This window comes from Ascaphus truei, chromosome 21 (genome assembly GCF_040206685.1).
Source record: "Ascaphus truei isolate aAscTru1 chromosome 21, aAscTru1.hap1, whole genome shotgun sequence".
NCBI classification, from domain to species: domain Eukaryota; kingdom Metazoa; phylum Chordata; class Amphibia; order Anura; family Ascaphidae; genus Ascaphus; species Ascaphus truei.
In genome coordinates, this window is record NC_134503.1 from 2,138,332 (window position 1) to 2,163,333 (window position 25,002).

At 51.9% G+C, this 25,002-nt stretch overlaps 1 protein-coding gene across 1 annotated transcript in view; it reads right to left on the reverse strand.

Moving 5' to 3' along the window:
- ABCD1 (ATP binding cassette subfamily D member 1) overlaps positions 1–25,002 on the reverse strand; it is a 51,244-nt gene that overhangs the window by 7,688 nt on the left and 18,554 nt on the right. The window contains exons 6-9 of the mRNA XM_075578376.1: positions 16,890–17,035; positions 14,785–14,930; positions 13,063–13,147; positions 12,343–12,468 (exon numbers count right to left, since the gene is read on the reverse strand). Coding sequence (XP_075434491.1) covers positions 12,343–12,468; positions 13,063–13,147; positions 14,785–14,930; positions 16,890–17,035 — 503 coding nt within the window. The remainder of the gene's footprint in view (positions 1–12,342; positions 12,469–13,062; positions 13,148–14,784; positions 14,931–16,889; positions 17,036–25,002) is intronic.

Here is a 25,002-nt window from a genome sequence, read left to right on the forward strand (position 1 = left end):
AGACGGACGCTGGGAACAACAGGTGACCAATTACAAACACATTTAATAAAGCATATCATTAAAAATACATAAAATAGAGACTATTAGGACACTCCAACTCAGGTGGGGGTACCCCACCTGAGTTGGAGTGTCCTAATAGTCTCTATTTTATGTATTTTTAATGATATGCTTTATTAAATGTGTTTGTAATTGGTCACCTGTTGTTCCCAGCGTCCGTCTTATGTTATATGTTTGTATGTATGTCTTACAGTATTACACTATGTTGTGATTTTTTTCCCTTACATGTTTTCCCATCACATGTGGAACATCCATTCCCAGGAGAAACATCCACGCCACTGGTTGTATATTTCCATTACTACAGTATATATTATATGTTTATATTTTATTAGTGCAGAGCGCCATTGATATATAATTTTTGTACTGTTTGATACCTGACTGGGGTTCAGGGATATATCATAGGCTGCCTACACATTAGGATATAGCGCTACCTATTTGTTTTGTATCTTATATCATTAGGAATACTGCTTTTAGGTTTTAACTGGAAATCACTGCTAAAACACCACGGACTGGTCATCTTTCACTTCCAGTTAAAGGGATGGTTCTGCCTAACCATGTCTTGGTTTTTGTTTTGAGATAGTTGGAAAGCATGGGGTCTCCAGAGCAGAACAGTTAATTTCAGCTCTCGGAGCCCCCTGGTTGCAGAGATATTGAACTCCAAAAGGTGCCCCCGGTACCATCCCCTGCAGGGGAAACAAAATGGAAGTTTAAAATATCCAGTGGTACATGGGATCATGGGAAACTGCGACATCACTTGGGACAGCTTCCCTTTGGCCCATGTGCCGCGGCAGATTTAAGAACCCGGAAGTACCCAGAGGAGGAGCCTGGTATCTCAGAAATCAGGGGGTCTCCGGAGCACAAATGAACACGGCACAGCTCCGGAGACCCCGCGATTCATAACTAATACTCCCACCTTCCCCCCCAAAAATGGGACCCTTTCATAAAATGCTGTTTTAACCCATTCAGGGCCCTAGCAGAAGTCGTAAAAAGTGCCACCATAGAGGACCTGGTGCTCGTTTTGTAAGGGGCAGTTCGCAGTCAGTGTAATCAAGGTGGCAAGACCTTTTGGCACTGAAAGGGTTAAAACAGATACAAACCAGAAGTGAAGCCTTTCCTCCTACGTCCCACCTCTTGTAGCGGCCCCAGGGATTAGACACAAAGCGGAGAATAAAAACTAAACCAAGAGTGCACAAACACCTCATTCTATGGGTTTCCAATGTTAACACTGCCAACAAGTTTCTTTGGTTTTAATCCATTTAAAATGAGAACACTGGAAAAGCAAAAAAACAAACTAAAAAAAATAAATAATTATATATATAATTTTTTGTGTGTATGTGTGTATATCTTCTTCTTCTTATAATATATAAAATCGAATGGTTAGTGCTATCTGCGGTGAATCTGATTGGTCCTCAGCCTCTGGCCAATCAGATTGGTGGGCGCCCGGAAGGACCCCCTTCCTCCCTCGCGGCGCCGAGTGAGAAGATGGCGGCGGCCGGAAGTAGAGGTAGGTGTCGCGTGTGTATCGCTCTAGGTGACGTGTGTGTGTGTCACTGTGTGTGTGTGTGTGTCACTGTGTGTGCGTGTGCGTGTGTGTGTGTGACACTGTGTGTGTGTGTGTGTGTGTGTGTGTGTGTGTGTGTGTGTGTGTGGGACAGTGTGTGTGTGTGTGGGACAGTGTGTGTGTGTGTGGGACACTGTGTGTGTGTGTGTGTGTGTGTGGGACACTGTGTGTGTGTGTGTGTGTGCGGGACAGTTTGTGTGTGTGTGTGGGACAGTTTGTGTGTGTGTGTGGGACACTGTGTGTGTGTGTGTGTGTGGGACACTGTGTGTGTGTGTGTGACACTGTGTGTGTGACACTGTGTGTGTGTGTGTCGCCCCCCTGCCTTTCACGCCCCCCCCCTGCCTTTCACGCCCCCCCCCCTGCCTTTCACGCCCCCCCCTGCCTTTCACGCCCCCCCCCTGCCTTTCACGCCCCCCCCCTGCCTTTCACGCCCCCCCTGCCTTTCACGCCCCCCCCCTGCCTTTCACGCCCCCCCCTGCCTTTCACGCCCCCCCCCTGCCTTTCACGCCCCCCCCCTGCCTTTCAGGCCCCCCCCAACTGCCTTTCACGCCCCCCCAACTGCCTTTCACGCCCCCCCAACTGCCTTTCACGCCCCCCCCCTGCCTTTCACGCCCCCGCCCCCCCTTTCATGCCCCCCCCTGCCTTTCACGCCCCCGCCCCCCCTGCCTTTCCCGCCCCCGCCCTCCCTGCCTTTCCCGCCCCCCCTGCCTTTCAGGCCCCCCCCTGCCTTTCACACCCCCCCTCCTGCGTTTCACACACCCCCCCTCCTGCCTTTCACGCCCCCCCTCCCTGCCTCCGGGCAACGCCGGGTATATCAGCTAGTATATATATATATATATATATATAGCACACACACACACACACACACACACACACACACACACACACACAGTAATACACTGTCAGTGGTGCTAGCAGCGCAGAGATAAACAGCTTCCCTTCCTTTTCAATGTACCAATGGGTTAATAACATTGTTATTGCCGACTAATGTGCCACAGAGCGCTCACAATGTACCGTACGGTGACGGAATATCCAGTCCCAACACACATTTGTGAGGACATGAACTGAAATGGGTTTGAAGAGGTGCTCCATAGGGAGAAGGTTATAGCCCGAATAAATAAATCTTTGGACCTAAAGTAATATTATTTGGTAACTTCTGCGAGAAGGAAAAGATGTTCGGACATCCAGAAAAGGGTTAAGGGTCATACCTGCAAGAGCACTGAGGGCCAGATCCAAAAGTCTGCCAAGCATTAGCACACCTTAACTCCCATTCACATGGATGCTAAAGCTTAGCCGCCTTTCCTGGCTCGGGGACCAAGTCAGGGGCGACCAACTGTGGGACCAAGTCAGGGGCGGCCAACTCTGAGACTAAGTCAGGGGCGACCAACTCTGGGACTAAGTCAGGGGCGGCCAACTCTGAGACTAAGTCAGGGGCGGCCAACTCGGGGACCTAGTCAGGGGCGACCAACTCGGGGACCAAGTCAGGGGCGGCCAACTCTGAGACTAAGTCAGGGGCGGCCAACTCTGAGACTAAGTCAGGGGCGGCCAACTCGGGGACCTAGTCAGGGGCGGCCAACTCGGGGACCAAGTCAGGGGCGGCCAACTCTGGGACTAAGTCAGGGGCGACCAACTCTGAGACTAAGTCAGGGGTGGCCAACTCTGAGACTAAGTCAGGGGCGGCCAACTCTGGGACCAAGTCAGGGGCGGCCAACTCTGGGACCAAGTCAGGGTCGACCAACTCTGAGACTAAGTCAGGGGCGGCCAACTCTGAGACTAAGTCAAGGGCGACCAACTCTGAGACTAAGTCAGGGGCGGCCCACTCTGGGACCAAGTCAGGGGCGGCCAACTCTGGGACTAAGTCAGGGGCGACCAACTCTGGGACCAAGTCAGGGGCGGCCAACTCTGGGACCAAGTCAGGGGCGGCCAACTCTGGGACTAAGTCAGGGGCGACCAACTCTGGGACCAAGTCAGGGGCGGCCAACTCTGGGACTAAGTCAGGGGCGACCAACTCTGAGACTAAGTCAGGGGCGGCCAACTCCAGTCCTCAAGGGCCACCAACAGGTCCAGTTTTCAGAATATCCCTGCTTCGGCACAGGTGGTACAGTCGAAGACTGAGCCTCTGATTGAGGCACCTATGCTGAAGCAGGGATATCCTGAAAACCTGACCTGTTGGTGGCCTGACTGAAGTTGCCCACCCCATGTCAAAGATCTTAAAAAAAAAAAAAAAAAATATATATATATATATATTATGTATATTGAATCCCTCCCTGCTGCCCAGAACCCCCGCCTCTCCTTGTGTGTTCTTTGCACGGGTCACTATCCCACTGAAGTGCCTCCTAGTCTCCCCTTCACATGAAATGCCCGATACATTCTAGCAGCTGTCGGTGGCACAGAATCTCCCTTTTTGTTTGGGATATTATTGCCATCTTTGTGCCACGTGGGGCCCTTGCATCTTCCTTTATGCGACACACACAGCTTTATTCCTTCCCCTTGTGTTTTTATTATTGTTTTATCATTGTGTTCAAAACGAACTCCATGATAATCTTGGGGGGAAAACCTGCCCCATTAAAAGAACACACACGGCTGGGGCTAAGTAACCCTCGCAAACATCTGCCCCCGACGCGTTTCATCATGTCGCTTCCTCATAGGGGAGATCCCTTCTGAGGGGTAACGGCCCATAAATAAGGCTTTGCAATGTGTGGCCGTCTCCTCTGGCAGGGAAAGGGTTAATACAGGTTTAGTAGGTTTGCAAACTTAGGCCTAAAAACATACGTCATTGTTTGTTGTAACGAGGACCCTAATACTGGCGGGGATCCTGGGCCGAAGTGACCAGGACAGGGTTAATACGATTTACAGAGCCGGAGGTTTATAGGATTGCCACACTGTAGGATTTTAGCCTCACTTTGCAGCACAATGCTTCTCCGTGCTACACCCGCTCAGCCTTTTTGGGATTCCTCTGTCCATTCACGACTACAGCGCTCGCTTGCCCCACAGGAGCCCCCAAATTCCAGTGCTTGCCCCTTTGCCAGAAGTCGGTGCGGCGGCGGCAGCAGGACAGTGTGTGCCAGCGACTGAGTGGGAATGAAGAGGAAACAGTGTTGTAACATTTCCTTATCTGAGAACGTCTCTCTTAATGTGGCCTTGTCTCTCTGCGGAATGTCGCTGCCGGACTGCGGAGGAGGGAAGGACAAGGAGGCTTTGTGCAGAGGAAGCCCCTCGCAGCGGCCAACACTGGAAGCCTTCCAAGCCCCCTCATCTCTGACAAGAAAGGGGGACAGAGGTGGGGCAGAGAGGACAGCTGGGGGTCAGAGCACCAACGCTGCCAATCTCTGTTCCAGCCAGTGTCTCTCTGTTTATAAGAAGCCACTGCAGAAAATTGGCGCCTTATAAATAAATGACACTTGTTTTTTTTAACGATGGACAGCGGTGTGCCCCCTCGCGCCACACACAGCTATTCTTAGCGACCCCCAGCCCCCAGTTGCCGATATACTTGTGATGGTAGGGGGAAATATGGCTGCTGTTAATAAAGGTTAAGTCTTCCATTACCCCTACCTATCAGTAATACATTGGTGTTGTATTATATGTTATGTATATATATGTATTTGCTTGGTTCCAGCACCTCAGGAATCAGGGGTTAATATGTTTGCAGTAGATTTGTTGCAAATGTTTTATTGCAGTTCTACTCACCAATCAGGGCCGGGCATGTAGGCAGCACCTTCCTACCCACCAATCAGGGCCGGGCATGTAGGCAGCACCTTCCTACCCACCAATCAGGGCCGGGCATGTAGGCAGCACCTTCCTACCCACCAATCAGGGCCGGGCATGTAGGCAGCACCTTCCTACCCACCAATCAGGGCCGGGCATGTAGGCAGCACCTTCCTACCCACCAATCAGGGCCTGGGCATGTAGGCAGCTCCTTCCTACCCACCAATCAGGGCTGGGCATTTAGGCAGCTCCTTCCTACCCACCAATCAGGGCTGGGCATGTAGGCAGCTCCTTCCTACCCACCAATCAGGGCCTGGGCATATAGGCAGCACCTGGCCCTGAGTGTTGCAATATTATGGTTTAAGTGTATAAAAAGGTGGGAGGGAGAATCCAAGCAGACAGAGAGGGAGACCCCTAGCAGACAGGGAGGGAGACCCCCAGCAGACAGGGAGGGAGATCCCTAGCAGACAGACAGGGTGGGAGACCCCTAGCAGACAGGGTGGGAGACCCCTAGCAGACAGGGAGGGAGACCCCTAGCAGACAGGGAGGGAGACCCCCAGCAGACAGGGAGGGAGACCCCCAGCAGACAGGGAGGGAGACTCCCAGCAGACTGGGAGGGAGACCCCTAGCAGACAGGGTGGGAGACCCCTAGCAGACAGGGAGGGAGACCCCTAGCAGACAGGGAGGGAGACCCCCAGCAGACAGGGAGGGAGACCCCCAGCAGACAGGGAGGGAGACCCCCAGCAGACAGGGTGGGAGACCCCTAGCAGACAGGGAGGGAGAATCCTAGCAGACAGGGAGGGAGACCCCTAGCAGACAGGGAGGGAGATCCCTAGCAGACAGACAGGGTGGGAGACCCCTAGCAGACAGTTACAGAGGTGTGGCTGTGACAGGGAGAAACTGCAGTGTCCAATCCAGTGCTGGTCTCAAGCCTGAAAAACAGTCCTGTAGGCACTGGGCAAAGAAAGAGAACAGGGAAATCTCTGCAAGTAGGCTCCTGCAACTAGTTAGGCCGGGTATCCCCAGTTGGGTATGTGTGATGTTTGTGTCTTTTGTATAGTTGTGGATATGTTTTCCCAATAAATTAATTTGATAAACTCTTGTGTTCTGTCTGGCGATATTGATCCCTGGCATTAGTCCTGCTCTCCCGTGACAATACTTACCAGTGAAGTTACTGGGTTTGGCCCTTTGAGTGCCGGAGGTGTCGTGGTGCCCGAGTGTCACACGTGCGGTCGTCTGACCATGGGGGCCATTTTGTAGGAAATGGAAAAGGAAGGATCCGCCTCCGTTTGCTCACTGGGGAGATCGCGCCTGGCGCTCCATGGGAACACAGGACGCGGCTTGAGCTGCAAAACGAAACCTCAGTTGGGCATGACGTAGTCACTATGTCATGGGGTCTCTGAAATGCTAGTCCCATTACGTAGTGACGATGTCCTAGGGCACCCAAAGGGTTAAATCTCCCCCCACACAAAAAATGGTCATATATTGGGCATATCTATGACAGATTACGATTTAGTGCTCATTATTGGCTACTCTATTTCCAGCTGAGAAGGGGAGTATTATACTCTTGTGGCCAATCAGAAGCTGTCATGGTATACATAGGGGAGGCCGCATATGAAGGGAACTCACTCTTTGAAAAAGTCTGACCCCAGACGAAACGCGTCAGAGTGTCCTTTTGCTGTTGTTCATGTTGCATAACAAATAAAGTTTTTTATTTTTTCTACTTGCGTGAGGCTGATTGGAGGAGCTGTGACCGCCGCGTCATTTCCTTTTTCCTTCCCCATAATGAAGGGATGGGATTTGGGGCTCACTGCCATGGAGACTATCCAGGAAATTAAAAAGGACAATAAGAAGGATAACAATTTGCCTGGTCGTCCCGTGGCAGTGGGAAGTGCACAAGCAGTACCAGCATAAAGGGAGGAACGTGCATCCGCTGATGCTGCAACGTCCATCCTTAGACTCTACGTGATAATATCTTGTAAACGTGTTGAGGATCAGGCTGCTGCCCTGCACAATTCCGCGCTTTCCCCACCCATGATGCGGCAATCGATCTTTTAGAACGCGCTCCTGGTCCTTCTGGAGTCTGCATTCCTTGACCGGAATAAGCCTTGGTAATACCCCTTATTATCCAATGACCTATGTGTGCTGTCTTCAGATGCCGCTTGTCCCCTTCTTGCTCCTGAAGGGAGAACAAAGAGTCTGACTTTGGGAATGTCTGATCTAAAAAGATACTGTTTCAGGCACCTTCCTACGTCCACTGTGTGAAACGCCTTCTCGTTGTCCCCAACCGGATTCGGACAAAATGATAGTAGTATGATCACTAAGAGATGGAAGACAGGAATTACCTTAGGAAGAAATTAACGTACTGTCTCAGAACCACCTTATCCTGGTGAAAGATTAGAAAGGGCTTTAATTGATCATGCCTTTAGTTCGCCAATTCATCATGAAATAACTGCCACCAGAAATACTGTTTTTGGGGTAAGGTCCATATCCGATGATTGCAGAAGAGGTTCGAAGTGGATCTGTTAATGCATCTCAGATAAACCCCACTGCGGGACAGGATTTCGGAACAGCGGTTTGATTTTGCCCACCGCTCGGAAGAAGCGCACGACTAGATCCATTGATGCCAATTGCCTATCTAATAGTGCTGAGAGTGCCGTTACTCGCACTATTAGAGTGCGGAGAAAGAATCCTTTTTTTGGACCTGGCTGCAGGAATTCTAGTATAGAAGACATGGGTGGATTCCAGAAATCAACCTTGGATTAGTTGCACCATATTCAGAAGCGATTCCAAGCCCTGTAATTAACTCGCAACGTGTTTGTTTTGCTTGCTGCCATCAGGGTCTCTATGACCTTGTGAGATTATCCTTTTCTCTGCAGCATGCTCTGCTCAACCACCAAAGACCATCTCTCTGGCCTGGGATGCTCAATCGGGCGCCGAGATAGCAATATCAACAGACATAAGTGCCATGGTTGAACTTGCAGCATATCGCCTAGAAGCGGGAACCAATAATCACTTTATTTCATATAGCGCTTTTCTCCCAATGGGACTCAGAGCGTCACAATTCCGGTACAACGCGCGGTACGCAGCACAGACAGTCTCTGCCCAGATGAGCTTACAATCTATGATTTTGGCACAGGGAGATAAAGTGATTTGCCCAAGGTCACAAGGAGCTGACACTGGGAATTGAACCAGGCTCTCCTGATTCACTCTGTGTCATGGTATACAGAGTCAGTGTCTTTACTCACTGAGACGCTCCTCCAGCCAAGTCCTGCGAGGCCAGAATGCTATTATTGCTACAACTTCCGCTCTTTCCCTTCTTAGCACTCTTTGAATCAAGGGTACTGGAGGGAATATATATGCCCGATATACGGCCATTGATTTGTCCGCCAGTCTTACGGAGTCCAGCGATACCTCTGCAATGAGGTCCGTGGCTAGGTTCAGCTCAGAAAGTGCGTTAATGATAGAGGCTGTCTTGACGCCCTTCGCCAGAGGTTCCTCAATGTTGTTGATCCACAACGTCATTGCTCTGGAAATAGCGGTGGCTGTTATGGCTGGTCTGCAGGAGGCCCCTGCTGCCACAAACGACTTTCCTAGTGCACTCTCCATGCGTCTATCCATTGGGTGGTGAAAAGATGCTGCGCCACCTACTGGCAATGTGGTCTTTCTTGCAAACCTGCCAATAGCTGCATCTTCTTTGGAAGGGATATCCCATCCCTCATCCCATACATCTGTCTACTTTCCTTGCAAAGGGCACTACCGCGTACATTTCTCACTGCTACCGTCCTATCAGGCAGGGCCCTCTGTTTCATTAGGAGCCCCTTAATCCCTTCGTGGACTGAAAACGTCCCTGGCTTTCTTTGATGTCCTCTAAACATACGATTTTTGGGATTGGGGAGCTGATCTCGATCGGCGATTTCCAGAATCTCTGACCGCTTTTATCAGAGGCTAAACCAGTTTAAGGTCAAAGGATGATGGATTATTTATTCCCACATCCTCTTCAAAAGAATCGTGTTCCCTCTCCAACATCCTGTACTGATTCCCCTCCAAATCATCTGATGATGACATCATTGGTCTTTCCAGACCAGTACAGGATCTGGGTCATTTGTGTCTTAGTTCTGGACAGACGGGGTGAGTTTCGATGCCCTGGGTCACTGCATCTTTCATCAAGCTGAATCCATGGGTTCTGCAGATTCTCTGGCTGCTTCAAGACAGTCTGCACAGAGCTTGTTACCATCAACTGCTGGCTTGTCGCACGCAGCCCAGTATTTCTTATCTTATTAGCTTTTCTTCTTACTGAAGGCTCAACAGGTCTGGCAACTGCTTTCTGTGATTGGGGGCCTGGGGTTCCGAATACAAGAATCAGGAGTACTTGTCTTTTTCTTTTAAATATATTACAAAAATTTAAAAAAACACCACATCACATCCCCTTTTTGTAATAGCAGCCTTAGAGGCAGACTATTGCCTCAAGTATAACTTGAGATGAATCCAAACTTCAGCTTCTCCTGTAACGTGTTCAGTCAGGAAACCCAGAACATGCCATGCTGCCTGTCTCTTACACTTCCTGGTTGGTCACGTGATGTCACGATCACGCGAGACTGGTGCCTCCAAGCGCGCGCTACGGAAGTTAGGCAGACGCGGAGTGCGTCCCCACCCATGCAGGACTCAGAGCGTCCGGCTGCGCATCAATTCTCCTTTCATGGAGAGGAGAGACACCCGCGTCCCTGTACCCCTTACCGGAGCGTTTCCCCCCTCTGCGCTCGCTGCTGCGTATCCTGCCCTTGCAACATAGCCTGTTCCAAACGTCCCCCGCCCGTGTGCGAGTATCGGGCCCTCTGCAGGAGAGAGACGGAGAACTCCTGTGGCCAGGACTGAAAAATGCAGCCATGTCAGCCCCAAAAACGTCAGCAAAGAATAAATAAACTCCACTTCAGCTAGTAGGACAGAAAAAAAGACTACCTGGAAAGGAGGGTGTGACCATTTATACGCCATCCTACAGGTAAAAAAGAAGGCCTGTCCCATTACAGCTGGAGGGTGGGCCTTAACCCATTGGTGACCACTGCCATGGGAAATTATTTTAGCACCTCATCCATTAGGAGAAAGAATATGCTGCACACTAGAACTGTACTCTGTATCTCTAAATAATTTCAGACCCTTGCCAGATCTGCCACTGATACCGATACTGTGAAGGGTGCCTGCCCTCAGACCCAAAGTAACAAGAAACAGGAACGTTTCTCCCCCGTAGTAATGTTTTTCTATTGGCAGTACAGGAACGCATTCGGATATGCTGTAACCATTACGTCATCATTTCATTGTGCTCTCTGATCTCTTCGTAATAAGAACTATTTACAGCTGGAAGTGAATATTATACTCGGTATTGCTCTGCATGGCAGCTTCTTCACAGGTCCTGAGCACAACGTGCTGCTCACTGGGCGCACCGCTGTGAAGTAACGGCGCGTCAGCCCTGAAATGGGAGTCATACAAAAATTCCCCACCGGGTGGCGACAGCTAGTACACATACACAAATGCACATCCGGACGCTTCAGCGGAATTCCCCGAAGACTTCCTGCTCCTGCTGATTTCCTGCTGATTGCTTAGCAGGGCAGGGCAGTTTCTCGCACTGAAACGCCTTGTAAGGAAAGGTAATGTAACTATATATAGTAAAAGTGTTCGAAAGGATTGCAAAATGTTGAAATATACCGGTTTTGCCCAATTATAAATAAAATCGGGCTCGCCCACTTTGCGAGAAATCAGCAGTGAGATGTATGAGGTAGGAGGGTAAAACGGAGGAAGCTCTGCCTTGGGGCCTGAAGCAGCCATGTTGCTTGTGGCAGGAAGCTCAAACCAAGAGACACACACACTGTGTGTGTGTGTGTACTTTTTATCTCTTATACTTTCTTTTTGGTGGTTTATCATATATCCCTACAAACATTTTCTTTGTGCTTTTACCCCCACTGCTAATTTCTATCCACAAGGTCTCTACATTTCCATAATTTCCTTCGTAAACATCTTCCCATATAACAGGGTTTAGATCCGGTTTAACATATAAACATACTCCACCTCCCCTTCTATTTGTTCGATCCTTCCGAAAAAGGGAATAACCCTCTAAATAACTGCCCAGTCAAGGGTTTCACCCCACCATGTGTCAGTAATGCCTATGATATCATACTGCTCCCCTCTAGCTCTTAATTCAAGCTCCCCCATGTTTCCTGCCAGGCTTCTTGCATTAGCACGCATGTAACACGCGTGTAGCACGCATGCATTGAAGGTCGGTTCCTGCCATTCTACTCCACTAGGATTTAGTCTTTAGAAGTTTTGTAGTATTATCTGTATTAAATATTATGATTTTTCTTTTCTCTATGATAGAAATGGTGTCTTTGTATCTGTTAGTGCTTTTTAGTACGGTGAAATATTAAAAGTGACGTTTTATCAATCATACTTATACTGCCTAAAGGAGTGCGCCAGTATAGGACTGACCTTGTGTGCGCTTACATTATCTAGGTCTCCATAAGGATAACATGTACATAAAAGCGCATGGGGCCTTATTTACTATGCAGTGCTAAGTTATAATGCACCTTATGGCCCTAAGACAACTGATGGCTCATTTAAATTGGGAAGTTATTTGTCTTATGGCTTAGCACTCCTTCGTAAATATGGCCCCAAGTGTCCAAAAAACAATGTCCAACCATTGGGCTGCGGTGATGATGTAATATAAAAAGCCAAGTGCATGCTGGGAATTCCCTACTGTGGCTTCACTATAGAAGGCCAGCGACGCAAGATGGGCCGTGGTGAGATTAGGCACCAAAGAACAGGAGCGGCTCAGTGCCATCCGCCTATACATGAGGATATGATGCACAGCACAACCTCCAGGTACATCTGTCCCAAAGAGCTGACAGTCTAGTGTTACAAGAATCTTCCTCCTATATTCAGAGCGCTGTAGTCTCGCACGTATTTACACTGGTAAACAGAATGGGAGACGCATATGGAAGTCACATAACGACAGAGATACGAGAGCTTACCAGAGCGAGGGCCGGTGAGTGATTGACAGCAGAGCTATCCCAGCATCCTTTGCAGACTGGAAGATCTTGCCCTCTACGTCAATGCTGACGGCACTGGTGCACTCGTCCAGGAGGGCGTACTTGGGTCTGCATGGAAGACACAGGTTTGCGGATCTTAGAGTGGCCCTTTGCTTCTCTGTCCCCCTCCCATCAGCAGCTGTGGGAAGCTGACCGCTACGGCTAAAATCGGACTAATCCCACTAGGGCAGGGGTGGGATACCAGTCCTCAAGCATTCCCACCCAACAGGGTCTGGTTTTCAGGATATCCCAGCTTCAGCACATGTGGCTCAATCAGTGGCCCAATCTTCGACTGAGCCAACCATGCTAAAGCTGTGATACCCTGAAAACCAGGCCTGTTGGGGGGGCTTGAGGACTGGAGTTGAGCCCCCCGGCACTAGTTCTCCCCTTCACTTTAGGTATTACATTGCTTGGCCAGGCTCTTCTGTACTTATTTCACATCCTTTCAGTTACATACATGGAGACGCACATGTGATCTCAGCCATGTCCTGGGATAGACACAGAATGAAACCGCCACACGTAGCAGCTTCTCGCAATGAAAGGAGCGGTGTGCGTTTATAACCCTCTCCCTGGCCTGAGATACCAGTTTTTGGGGGTGACTAATGTCCCTGCTTCCTTTGTTCAGAGGATCGAGTTGTCCCTTCTTTCAGAGGTAAGTCTGACCTGTGGTAAAACATACGGGACATCCCCACGCGCTGTTTCTCCCCGCCGGAGAGCACGTCCTTCCAGTCACTCTCAGAGTCCCAACCTGCGTACAAACACAAGGATCAGTCACAGCAGCGCTGGGGAGACATCCCCATTATCTCAGAGGCGCATCCCCTTCCCCTTCCCTAGTACCATGCAGAATTAACTTTCATCTTGTACAAAAAATGGGAAAATCTCTAAAAAAAAAAAGTATAGATTAATTACCGAGATATTTACAGATGGAGCAGGCGTTAACACACCTGCTGGCGTGCGCAATAGCAGTAACCCCGCCTCTTTCACACGCAACGCTGCTACAATGGCGTCTGTTCCTGCTGACGCTTTCTCTACCCCCCGCAATGCACCAGCGACACCATTATCGGCTGCTACATCTGTAAAAGTCAGGTGCTGCAGTGTTTCCCTATAACCCAGGGGTGCTCGACTCCCGTCTTCGAGGCCAGGTTCTCCGAATATCCCTGCTTCAGCATAGGTGGTGCAGTCAAAGACAGATTCCTTATTAAACATTTTACAAATCACTTTATTGGAGCCATTTCATGCACCCATTGCGACCCTCGTGCTGACCTTCCCTTCACCCCCGGCCTTCTTCATGTTGAACCATAAATTTATTTACCCAACAAATCTTCAATAAGGAAGATGTCACAAAAAGAGAAATACGTAAAACAAATGGGCGGAGAAGGGTTACGCCGGTTTCCAAAGATGGTTTTTGAGCGGAGCTTCTAGTCCAAGGGGAACCAACTCCAGCCCTCAGCCCCCCCAACGGTCAGGTTTTCAGGATATCCCAGCCTCAGTACAGGTGGTGCAGTCTAATTGCCTGCTTCAGCACAGGTGGCTCAGACTGAGTCACTGATTGAGCCACCTGTGCTGAAGCAGTGATATCCTGAAAACCTGGCCTGTTGGTGGCTGTTGAGGACTGAAGTTGGCCTCCCTGCTCCAATTCACCTCCCCAAACACTCCTACAATCAGCTCTGCCAACAGGAGGAATCATCTGCATTTCCGCCGCGTGAACAAAAAGTGCCGGAGTTGCCCGTCAGTCAGAAAAGGGAACTGTGGGAGGGCGGAAGGGGGCAGAGTGCCACGTTATTACAGCCAAAACCCCGAGGAAACAAAGGAATGGTTCCTTAAATAAAAGTGTTAAAGTGTTTCCACCAAACCCGCGTTAGAGCTGCTGAGGCAGCCAGGGAAACCCTTCATGCACTCTTCAAACATGCCAGAAATACCGTGTGATAAAGTCCTCAGGAGGTAAGGAGGCTGGAGGCAAAAGCAAATGAAGGTGAAGAGATCGGAGAGATTGTATAATCCAGCGCTCGCACAAACACCCGCACAAACACTGTGTGTGTGTGTTATGTGGAAACAACATGTAGGATTAACCCATTCCCCGGCAGAAAGGCCTGCATCGTATTGCACAAGAGAAGGGATTGATCCAGGGGTCTTCAAGTCGCCCTAACAGGTCAAGTTTTCAGGATATCCCAGCTTCAGCACAGGTGGCTCAATCAGAGGCTCAGTCAAAGCAGAGATATCCTAAAAACCTGACCTGTTGGGGGTGGAGGGGGCGCTTGAGGACTGCAGTTGAGGCTCCTGGTGAATCTATTCTGCTGGACAGAGCTGGAGCCGGGATATGCCCTGTATTGCAGAGGAGAGCTGCAGCGAGTGGTGTGAGTGACGGCCGGACGGCAGAATACACACCTCCCTCTCTCTGTACCAGGTAGTTCAGATTCACAATGGTCAGGATGGTCTCCAGGTTTGTGTCGGTGAAGCCTTTCTTTCTCATGTCACCGGCCGTGTCGGGGTAAATCACCTGATCCCGAAGAGTTCCCACCGACATGTATGGCCTGAAAATACAGAGAGGAGCCTGGTACCGCACGCATCCCGGCGAGAGCTCACGTGGGGGAGGGGGATATACAATGTATGCCACCAAAACACCTCAATACAAAGTGGAACAAACTCTGCTCACTGCGACACTGCGTGGGTATAGAGTGGCACACGCTCTGCTCACTGACACTGCGTGGGTACAGAGTGGCACACGCTCTGCTCACTGACACTGCGTGGGTACAGAGTGGCACACGCTCTAATCACTGACACTGCGTGGGTACAGAGTGGCACACGCTCTGCTCACTGCGACACTGCGTCACTGTGACACTGCATGGGTACAGAGTGGAACACGCTCTGCTCACTGTGACACTGCGTGGGTACAGAGTGGCACACGCTCTGCTCACTGCGACACTGCGTGGGTACAGAGTGGCACACGCTCTGCTCACTGTGACACTGCATGGGTACAGAGTGGAACACGCTCTGCTCACTGTGACACTGCGTGGGTACAGAGTGGCACACGCTCTGCTCACTGTGACACTGCGTGGGTACAGAGTGGCACAAACTCTGCTCACTGCTACACTGCGTGGGTACAGAGTGGCACAAACTGTGCTCACTGTGACACTGCGTGGGTATAGAGTGGAACACGCTCTGCTCACTGTGGCACTGCGTGAGTACAGAATGGCACACACTCGGCTCACTGACACTGCGTGGGTACAGAGTGGCACACACTCTGCTCACTGTGACACTGCGTGGGTACAGAGTGGCACAAACTGTGCTCACTGTGACACTGCGTGGGTATAGAGTGGAACACGCTCTGCTCACTGTGGCACTGCGTGAGTACAGAATGGCACACACTCGGCTCACTGACACTGCGTGGGTACAGAGTGGCACACGCTCTGCTCACTGACACTGCGTGGGTATAAAGTGGCACAAACTATGCTCACTGCGACACTGCGTGGGTACAGAGTGGAACAAGCTCTGCTCACTGTGACACTGCGTGGGTACAGAGTGGCACACGCTCTGCTCACTGTGACACTGCGTGGGTATAGAGTGGAACACGCTCTGCTCACTGTGACACTGCGTGGGTATAAAGTGGAACACGCTCTGCTCACTGTGACACTGCGTGGGTACAGAGTGGCACACGCTCTGCTCACTGTGACACTGCGTGGGTACAGAGTGGCACACGCTCTGCTCACTGTGACACTGCGTGGGTACAGAGTGGCACACGCTCTGCTCACTGTGACACTGCGTGGGTACAGAGTGGCACACGCTCTGCTCACTGTGACACTGCGTGGGTACAGAGTGGCACACGCTCTGCTCACTGTGACACTGCGTGGGTACAGAGTGGCACACGCTCTGCTCACTGTGACACTGCGTGGGTACAGAGTGGCACACACTCTGCTCACTGTGACACTGCGTGGGTATAGAGTGGCACACACTCTGCTCACTGTGACACTGCGTGGGTACATAGTGGCACACGCTCTAATCACTGTGACACTGCGTGGGTACAGAGTAGCACAAGCTCTGCTCACTGTGACACTGCGTGGGTATAAAGTGGAACACGCTCTGCTCACTGTGGCACTGCGTTGGTACAATGTGGCACACGCTCTAATCACTGTGACACTGCGTTGGTACAATGTGGCACACGCTCTGCTCACTGTGACACTGCGTGGGGCATTTGGTTAACATTAGTATTTTATGTTTGCTACAGTGAATTTTATCTTTGTTTTTAGCAATCTAGGAAGCAGCTACCTCCGCCAGAAGGGGGCACAGAGCAAAGCTTTGCGAGGAGTTACTGCTGGTGTGCGCAGCGGTGTCCCAGTGTCTCCTCTCCTGCTGACTTTGGGGGAGTCCCTTCCTCTCCTGCTGTCTCCGGTAACAATATAAGACGGTAAGGGGTATGGGCCGCACCTAAAGCATCCCATGTACAGAGCGGCGTACAATCTCAGCGCTACATATCAATAATACACGTATGTTACCTTTGCGGGATATAAAACATGTGCTGGGGAGGAGGCTTGTACATCACGCCGCTGTACACAGGCCACAGACCCCCCAAGATACGGAACAAAGAGCTTTTCCCACAGCCATTGGGTCCGGTGATGAGAAGGTGCATCCCTTCATCCACCTATGGGGGGCGAGAGAGAGAGAGAGAGAGAGAGAGAAAAAGAGGTGGGGAGAGAGAGAGGGGCGAGAGAGAGAGAGGAGGCGAGCAAGAGAGAGAGAGGGGACGAGAGAGAGAGAGGGGGGGGCGAGAGAGAGAGGGGGGCAAGAGAGAGAGGGGGGGCAAGAGAGAGAGGGGGGGCAAGAGAGAGAGAGGGGGGGCGAGAGAGAGAGGGGGGGCGAGAGAGAGAGGGGGGGCGAGAGAGAGAGGGGGGGCGAGAGAGAGAGGGGGGGCAAGAGAGAGAGGGGGGGCAAGAGAGAGAGGGGGGCAAGAGAGAGAGGGGGGCAAGAGAGAGGGGGGGGGCAAGAGAGAGGGGGGGCAAGAGAGAGAGGGGGGGCAAGAGAGAGAGGGGGGGCAAGAGAGAGAGGGGGGGCAAGAGAGAGAGAGAGGGGGGGCAAGAGAGAGAGAGAGAGGGGGCAAGAGAGAGAGAGGGGGGGCAAGAGAGAGAGAGGGGGGGCAAGAGAGAGAGAGGGGGGGCAAGAGAGGGAGAGAGGGGGGGCAAGAGAGAGGGGTGGCAGGGAGAGAGAGGGGGAGAGACATCTATTATTATTTATTTCTGTTTTTGCTGCTTGTTGGCAATTGCATGAGAATTTGGGCAGACAAAAAGGTATCTTCGCATTCCCAGGGCAAAGGGTGTCTGCGTTTCCCCCTTCCCTCACCCACGGAGGGCCGAGATGGGGCAAGCAAATACACTCAACAATGTGCCTAATGTTACAATTTGTGCTTTAATAGACATTTAATATAGGAGTAAAATAATAAATATATATTAATGTCCAAAGGCCCACGAGGAAGGGACGTGTGCGAACGAGGGCCGATAGCTGTGCGAGCGCTGCTTGGTGGGAGTGCCGATAGCTGTGCGAGCGAGTGCTGCTTGGTGTGAGTGTCGCTAGCTGCGCCAGTGAGTGCTGCTTGGTGTGAGTGTCGCTAGCTGCGCCAGTGAGTGCTGCTTGGTGTGAGTGTCGCTAGCTGCGCCAGTGAGTGCTGCTTGGTGGGAGTGCCGCTAGCTGCGCCAGTGAGTGCTGCTTGGTGTGAGTGTCGCTAGCTGCGCCAGTGAGTGCTGCTTGGTGTGAGTGTCGCTAGCTGCGCCAGTGAGTGCTGCTAGGTCCGTGACTGCTGTACCAGCAGAGAGATAAGGGAAGAAATAGTGGCGAGGAGGTTTGCCGACACAAGCAGGTCCTTGGACATTTGACTTGGTGCTATCACTGTACATTGGAAGGTGATGACATGGCGGCTTTTTATCAACTTTATTCTTTTTTTATTTTAGTCGTTTATTAGAGATTACCACTCGCCCTCTCACTTATTAACCTGCACCTTCATTGCGCAACCGTTCCCCTGCTTAAAGAGGCAACCCAAGCCATGCATTTCTAATGATCATCTTTAAAATAGGATTGAAGTAGGATGTCTCCGGAGCTGAACCCCATTAATTCCAGCTCCGGGGACCCCGTTTCCCGAGATTCAGACTTCCGTAGGGAGTTCCAGATGCCGCTGCGGGTGGGGTTCCAGTAATGGCGGCTTCAAAGCTGCCGCGTCCCGCGAGCCAATAGGGAGCAGTGACGTCATCCGTTGCAGCTTCATATTGGCCCGTGTTACTAGGACTTTTAAACGGCCCCAGGACACCGGCACCTCATACAGAGGTGAGTACCTCGGGGAGAGGGGGAACCCGGAGGGGAAATGCATGGGGATCCGCTCCGGAGACCCCCTGCTTCAAATATAAATAAGATAGATGAGAGATTATATATATCGCTTGGTCTGCCTCTTTAAATGAACGGACGCTATACGGAATGAGTGTTTCTCTTGTAATAAACGTTATCGCAGTGTGCGTTTATAGGCGGCAGAATGAGGTGTAATTAGGGCCTCTAATCTCCATATCTAGTGTTTGCATGGACATTTATCAGACAAACTGATTCATTACACACAAATATTTACTGCGCTTATTACACAAAGATTATTTTCGAGAATAGGTGATGAGCTGGAATTCCTTTATCTGCAGTGCAGAAGGCCACATGGTGTGGGATTTGGTCTCTATAATTGTAGGATTTGTAACCCCTTTAGTGCTGGAGGTGAAAGTAGTATACAGCAATGAGAAAATGAGGGCTCCCTGTGGGAAATATGGATGCAGTTATCTGTTATCTGCACCAAAAAGCAGGAAAAATAAACGTGCACTTGTACTTCAAGCCAAACGAATGCAAAGAAAGGGGAACCATAGAGAATTGGTGGGAACCAGCAGCCCTCCGGGATTCCACCTCCAGACCCCAACCGATGTCCACCCCAGCAAACCGTTCTCCCTCTCTCCCCTGTGCCCGCTCCTCTCCTGCGCTGATACAGTACTGCCTGCTCCTCTCCTGCGCTGATGCATACAGTACTGCCCGCTCCCCTCCTGCGCTGATACATACAGTACTGCCCGCTCCTCTCCTGCGCTGATACATACAGTACTGCCCGCTCCTCTCCTGCGCTGATACATACAGTACTGCCCGCTCCTCTCCTGCGCTGATACATACAGTACTGCCCGCTCCTCTCCTGCGCTGATACATACAGTACTGCCCGCTCCTCTCCTGCGCTGATAAATACAGTACTGCCCGCTCCTCTCCTGCGCTGATAAATACAGTACTGCCCGCTCCTCTCCTGCGCTGATACATACAGTACTGCCCGCTCCTCTCCTGCGCTGATACATACAGTACTGCCCGCTCCTCTCCTGCGCTGATACATACAGTACTGCCCGCTCCTCTCCTGCGCTGATACATACAGTACTGCCCGCTCCTCTCCTAAGCTGATACATACAGTACTGCCCGCTCCTCTCCTGTGCTGATACATACAGTACTGCCCGCTCCTCTCCTGCGCTGATACAGTACTGCCCGCTCCTCTCCTAAGCTGATAACTACAGTACTGCCCGCTCCTCTCCTGATAAATACAGTACTGCCCGCTCCTCTCCTGATACATACAGTACTGCCCGCTCCTCTCCTGCGCTGATACATACAGTACTGCCCGCTCCTCTCCTGCGCTGATACATACAGTACTGCCCGCTCCTCTCCTAAGCTGATACATACAGTACTGCCCGCTCCTCTCCTGTGCTGATACATACAGTACTGCCCGCTCCTCTCCTGCGCTGATACAGTACTGCCCGCTCCTCTCCTAAGCTGATAACTACAGTACTGCCCGCTCCTCTCCTGATAAATACAGTACTGCCGCTCCTCTCCTGCGCTGATACATACAATACTGCCCGCTCCTCTCCTGCGCTGATACAGTACTGCCCGCTCCTCTCCTGCGCTGATACATACAGTACTGCCCGCTCCTCTCCTATGCTGATAAATACAGTACTGCCCGCTCCTCTCCTGCGCTGCTCCAGTACTGCCCGCTCCTCTCCTGTGCTGATAAATACAGTACTGCCCGCTCCTCTCCTGTGCTGATAAATACAGTACTGCCCGCTCCTCTCCTGTGCTGATACAGTACTGCCCGCTCCTCTCCTGCGCTGATACATACAGTACTGCCCGCTCCTCTCCTGCGCTGATACATACAGTACTGCCCGCTCCTCTCCTGTGCTGATACATACAGTACTGCCCGCTCCTCTCCAGCGCTGATAAATACAGTACTGCCCGCTCCTCTCCTACGCTGATAAATACAGTTCTGCCCGCTCCTCTCCTGCGCTGATAAATACAGTACTGCCCGCTCCTCTCCTACGCTGATAAATACAGTACTGCCCGCTCCTCTCCTACGCTGATAAATACAGTACTGCCCGCTCCTCCCCTGCGCTGATAAATACAGTACTGCCCGCTCCTCTCCTGCGCTGATAAATACAGTACTGCCCCTCCTCTCCTACGCTGATAAAAACAGTACTGCCCGCTCCTCTCCTGCACTGATACAGTACTGCCCGCTCCTCTCCTGCGCTGATACAGTACTGCCCGCTCCTCTCCTGTGCTGATAAATACAGTACTGCCCGCTCCTCTCCTGCGCTGATAAATACAGTATTGCCCGCTCCTCTCTTGTGCTGATAAATACAGTACTGCCTGCTCCTCTCCTGTGCTGATACATACAGTACTGCCCGCTCCTCTCCTGCGCTGATAAATACAGTATTGCCCGCTCCTCTCCTGCGCTGATACATACAGTACTGCCCACTCCCCTCCTGCGCTGATACATACAGTACTGCCCGCTCCTCTCCTGTGCTGATAAATACAGTACTGCCCGCTCCTCTCCTGAGCTGATACAGTACTGCCCGCTCCTCTCCTGCGCTGATAAATACAGAACTGCCCGCTCCTCTCTTGTGCTGATAAATACAGTACTGCCTGCTCCTCTCCTGTGCTGATACATACAGTACTGCCCGCTCCTCTCCTGCGCTGATAAATACAGTATTGCCCGCTCCTCTCCTGCGCTGATACATACAGTACTGCCCGCTCCTCTCCTGTGCTGATACATACAGTACTGCCCGCTCCCCTCCTGCGCTGATACATACAGTACTGCCCGCTCCTCTCCTGTGCTGATAAATACAGTACTGCCCGCTCCCCTCCTGCGCTGATACATACAGTACTGCCCACTCCCCTCCTGCGCTGATACATACAGTACTGCCCGCTCCCCTCCTGCGCTGATACATACAGTACTGCCCACTCCCCTCCTGCGCTGATAAATACAGTACTGCCCACTCCCCTCCTGCGCTGATACATACAGTACTGCCCGCTCCCCTCCGGCGCTGATACATACAGTACTGCCCGCTCCTCTCCTGCGCTGATACATACAGTACTGCCCGTTCCTCTCCTGCGCTGATAAATACAGTACTGCCCGCTCCTCTCCTGATAAATACAGTACTGCCCGCTCCTCTCCTGCGCTGATAAATACAGCACTGCCCGCTCCTCTCCTGCGCTGATAAATACAGTACTGCCCGCTCCCCTCCTGCGCCGATACAGTACTGCCCGCTCCTCTCCTGTGCTGATAAATACAGTACTGCCCGCTCCTCTCCTGCACTGATAAATACAGTATTGCCCGCTCCTCTCCAGCGCTGATAAATACAGTACTGCCCGCTCCTCTCCTGTGCTGATAAATACAGTACTGCCCGCTCCTCTCCTGCACTGATACAGTACTGCCGCTCCTCTCCTGCGCTGATAAATACAGTACTGCCCGCTCCTCTCCTGCGCTGATAAATACAGTACTGCCCGCTCCTCTCCTGCGCTGATACATACAGTACTGCCCGCTCCTCTCCTGCGCTGATACATACAGTACTGCCCGCTCCTCTCCTGTGCTGATAAATACAGTACTGCCCGCTCCTCTCCTGCGCTGATACATACAGTACTGCCCGCTCCTCTCCTGCGCTGATACATACAGTACTGCCCGCTCCCCTCCTGCGCCGATACAGTACTGCCCGCTCCTCTCCTGTGCTGATAAATACAGTAGTGCCCGCTCCTCTCCTGCGCTGATAAATACAGTACTGCCCGCTCCTCTCCAGCGCTGATAAATACAGTACTGCCCGCTCCCCTCCTGCGCCGATACATACAGTACTGCCCGCTCCTCTCCTGTGCTGATAAATACTGTACTGCCCGCTCCTCTCCTGCGCTGATAAATACAGTACTGCCCGCTCCCCTCCTGCGCCGATACATACAGTACTGCCCGCTCCTCTCCTGCGCTGATAAATACCGTACTGCCCGCTCCTCTCCTGCGCTGATAAATACCGTACTGCCCGCTCCTCTCCTGCGCTGATAAATACAGTACTGCCCGCTCCTCTCCTGCGCTGATAAATACAGTACTGCCCGCTCCTCTCCAGCGCTGATAAATACAGTACTGCCCGCTCCTCTCCTGTGCTGATAAATACAGTACTGCCCGCTCCCCTCCTGCGCTGATACATACAGTACTGCCCACTCCCCTCCTGCGCTGATACATACAGTACTGCCCGCTCCCCTCCTGCGCTGATACATACAGTACTGCCCACTCCCCTCCTGCGCTGATAAATACAGTACTGCCCACTCCCCTCCTGCGCTGATACATACAGTACTGCCCGCTCCCCTCCTGCGCTGATACATACAGTACTGCCCGCTCCCCTCCTGCGCTGATACATACAGTACTGCCCGCTCCTCTCCTGCGCTGATACATACAGTACTGCCCGCACCTCTCCTGCGCTGATACATACAGTACTGCCCGCACCTCTCCTGCGCTGATAAATATAGTACTGCCGCTCCTCTCCTGCGCTGATAAATACAGTACTGCCCGCTCCTCTCCTGCGCTGATAAATACAGTACTGCCCGCTCCTCTCCTGCGCTGATAAATACAGCACTGCCCGCTCCTCTCCTGCGCTGATAAATACAGCACTGCCCGCTCCTCTCCTGCGCTGATAAATACAGTACTGCCCGCTCCTCTCCTGCGCTGATAAATACAGTACTGCCCGCTCCTCTCCTGAGCTGATACAGTACTGCCCGCTCCTCTCCTGCGCTGATAAATACAGTACTGCCCGCTCCTCTCCTGCGCTGATAAATACAGTACTGCCCGCTCCTCTCCTGCGCTGATGCATACAGTACTGCCCGTTCCTCTCCTGCGCTGATAAATACAGTACTGCCCGCTCCTCTCCTGATAAATACAGTACTGCCCGCTCCTCTCCTGTGCTGATACATACAGTACTGCCCGCTCCTCTCCAGCGCTGATAAATACAGTACTGCCCGCTCCTCTCCTACGCTGATAAATACAGTTCTGCCCGCTCCTCTCCTGCGCTGATAAATACAGTACTGCCCGCTCCTCTCCTACGCTGATAAATACAGTACTGCCCGCTCCTCTCCTACGCTGATAAATACAGTACTGCCCGCTCCTCCCCTGCGCTGATAAATACAGTACTGCCCGCTCCTCTCCTGCGCTGATAAATACAGTACTGCCCCTCCTCTCCTACGCTGATAAAAACAGTACTGCCCGCTCCTCTCCTGCACTGATACAGTACTGCCCGCTCCTCTCCTGCGCTGATACAGTACTGCCCGCTCCTCTCCTGTGCTGATAAATACAGTACTGCCCGCTCCTCTCCTGCGCTGATACAGTACTGCCCGCTCCTCTCCTGCGCTGATAAATACAGAACTGCCCGCTCCTCTCTTGTGCTGATAAATACAGTACTGCCTGCTCCTCTCCTGTGCTGATACATACAGTACTGCCCGCTCCTCTCCTGCGCTGATAAATACAGTATTGCCCGCTCCTCTCCTGCGCTGATACATACAGTACTGCCCGCTCCTCTCCTGTGCTGATACATACAGTACTGCCCGCTCCCCTCCTGCGCTGATACATACAGTACTGCCCGCTCCTCTCCTGTGCTGATAAATACAGTACTGCCCGCTCCCCTCCTGCGCTGATACATACAGTACTGCCCACTCCCCTCCTGCGCTGATACATACAGTACTGCCCGCTCCTCTCCTGTGCTGATAAATACAGTACTGCCCGCTCCTCTCCTGAGCTGATACAGTACTGCCCGCTCCTCTCCTGCGCTGATAAATACAGAACTGCCCGCTCCTCTCTTGTGCTGATAAATACAGTACTGCCTGCTCCTCTCCTGTGCTGATACATACAGTACTGCCCGCTCCTCTCCTGCGCTGATAAATACAGTATTGCCCGCTCCTCTCCTGCGCTGATACATACAGTACTGCCCGCTCCTCTCCTGTGCTGATACATACAGTACTGCCCGCTCCCCTCCTGCGCTGATACATACAGTACTGCCCGCTCCTCTCCTGTGCTGATAAATACAGTACTGCCCGCTCCCCTCCTGCGCTGATACATACAGTACTGCCCACTCCCCTCCTGCGCTGATACATACAGTACTGCCCGCTCCCCTCCTGCGCTGATACATACAGTACTGCCCACTCCCCTCCTGCGCTGATAAATACAGTACTGCCCACTCCCCTCCTGCGCTGATACATACAGTACTGCCCGCTCCCCTCCGGCGCTGATACATACAGTACTGCCCGCTCCTCTCCTGCGCTGATACA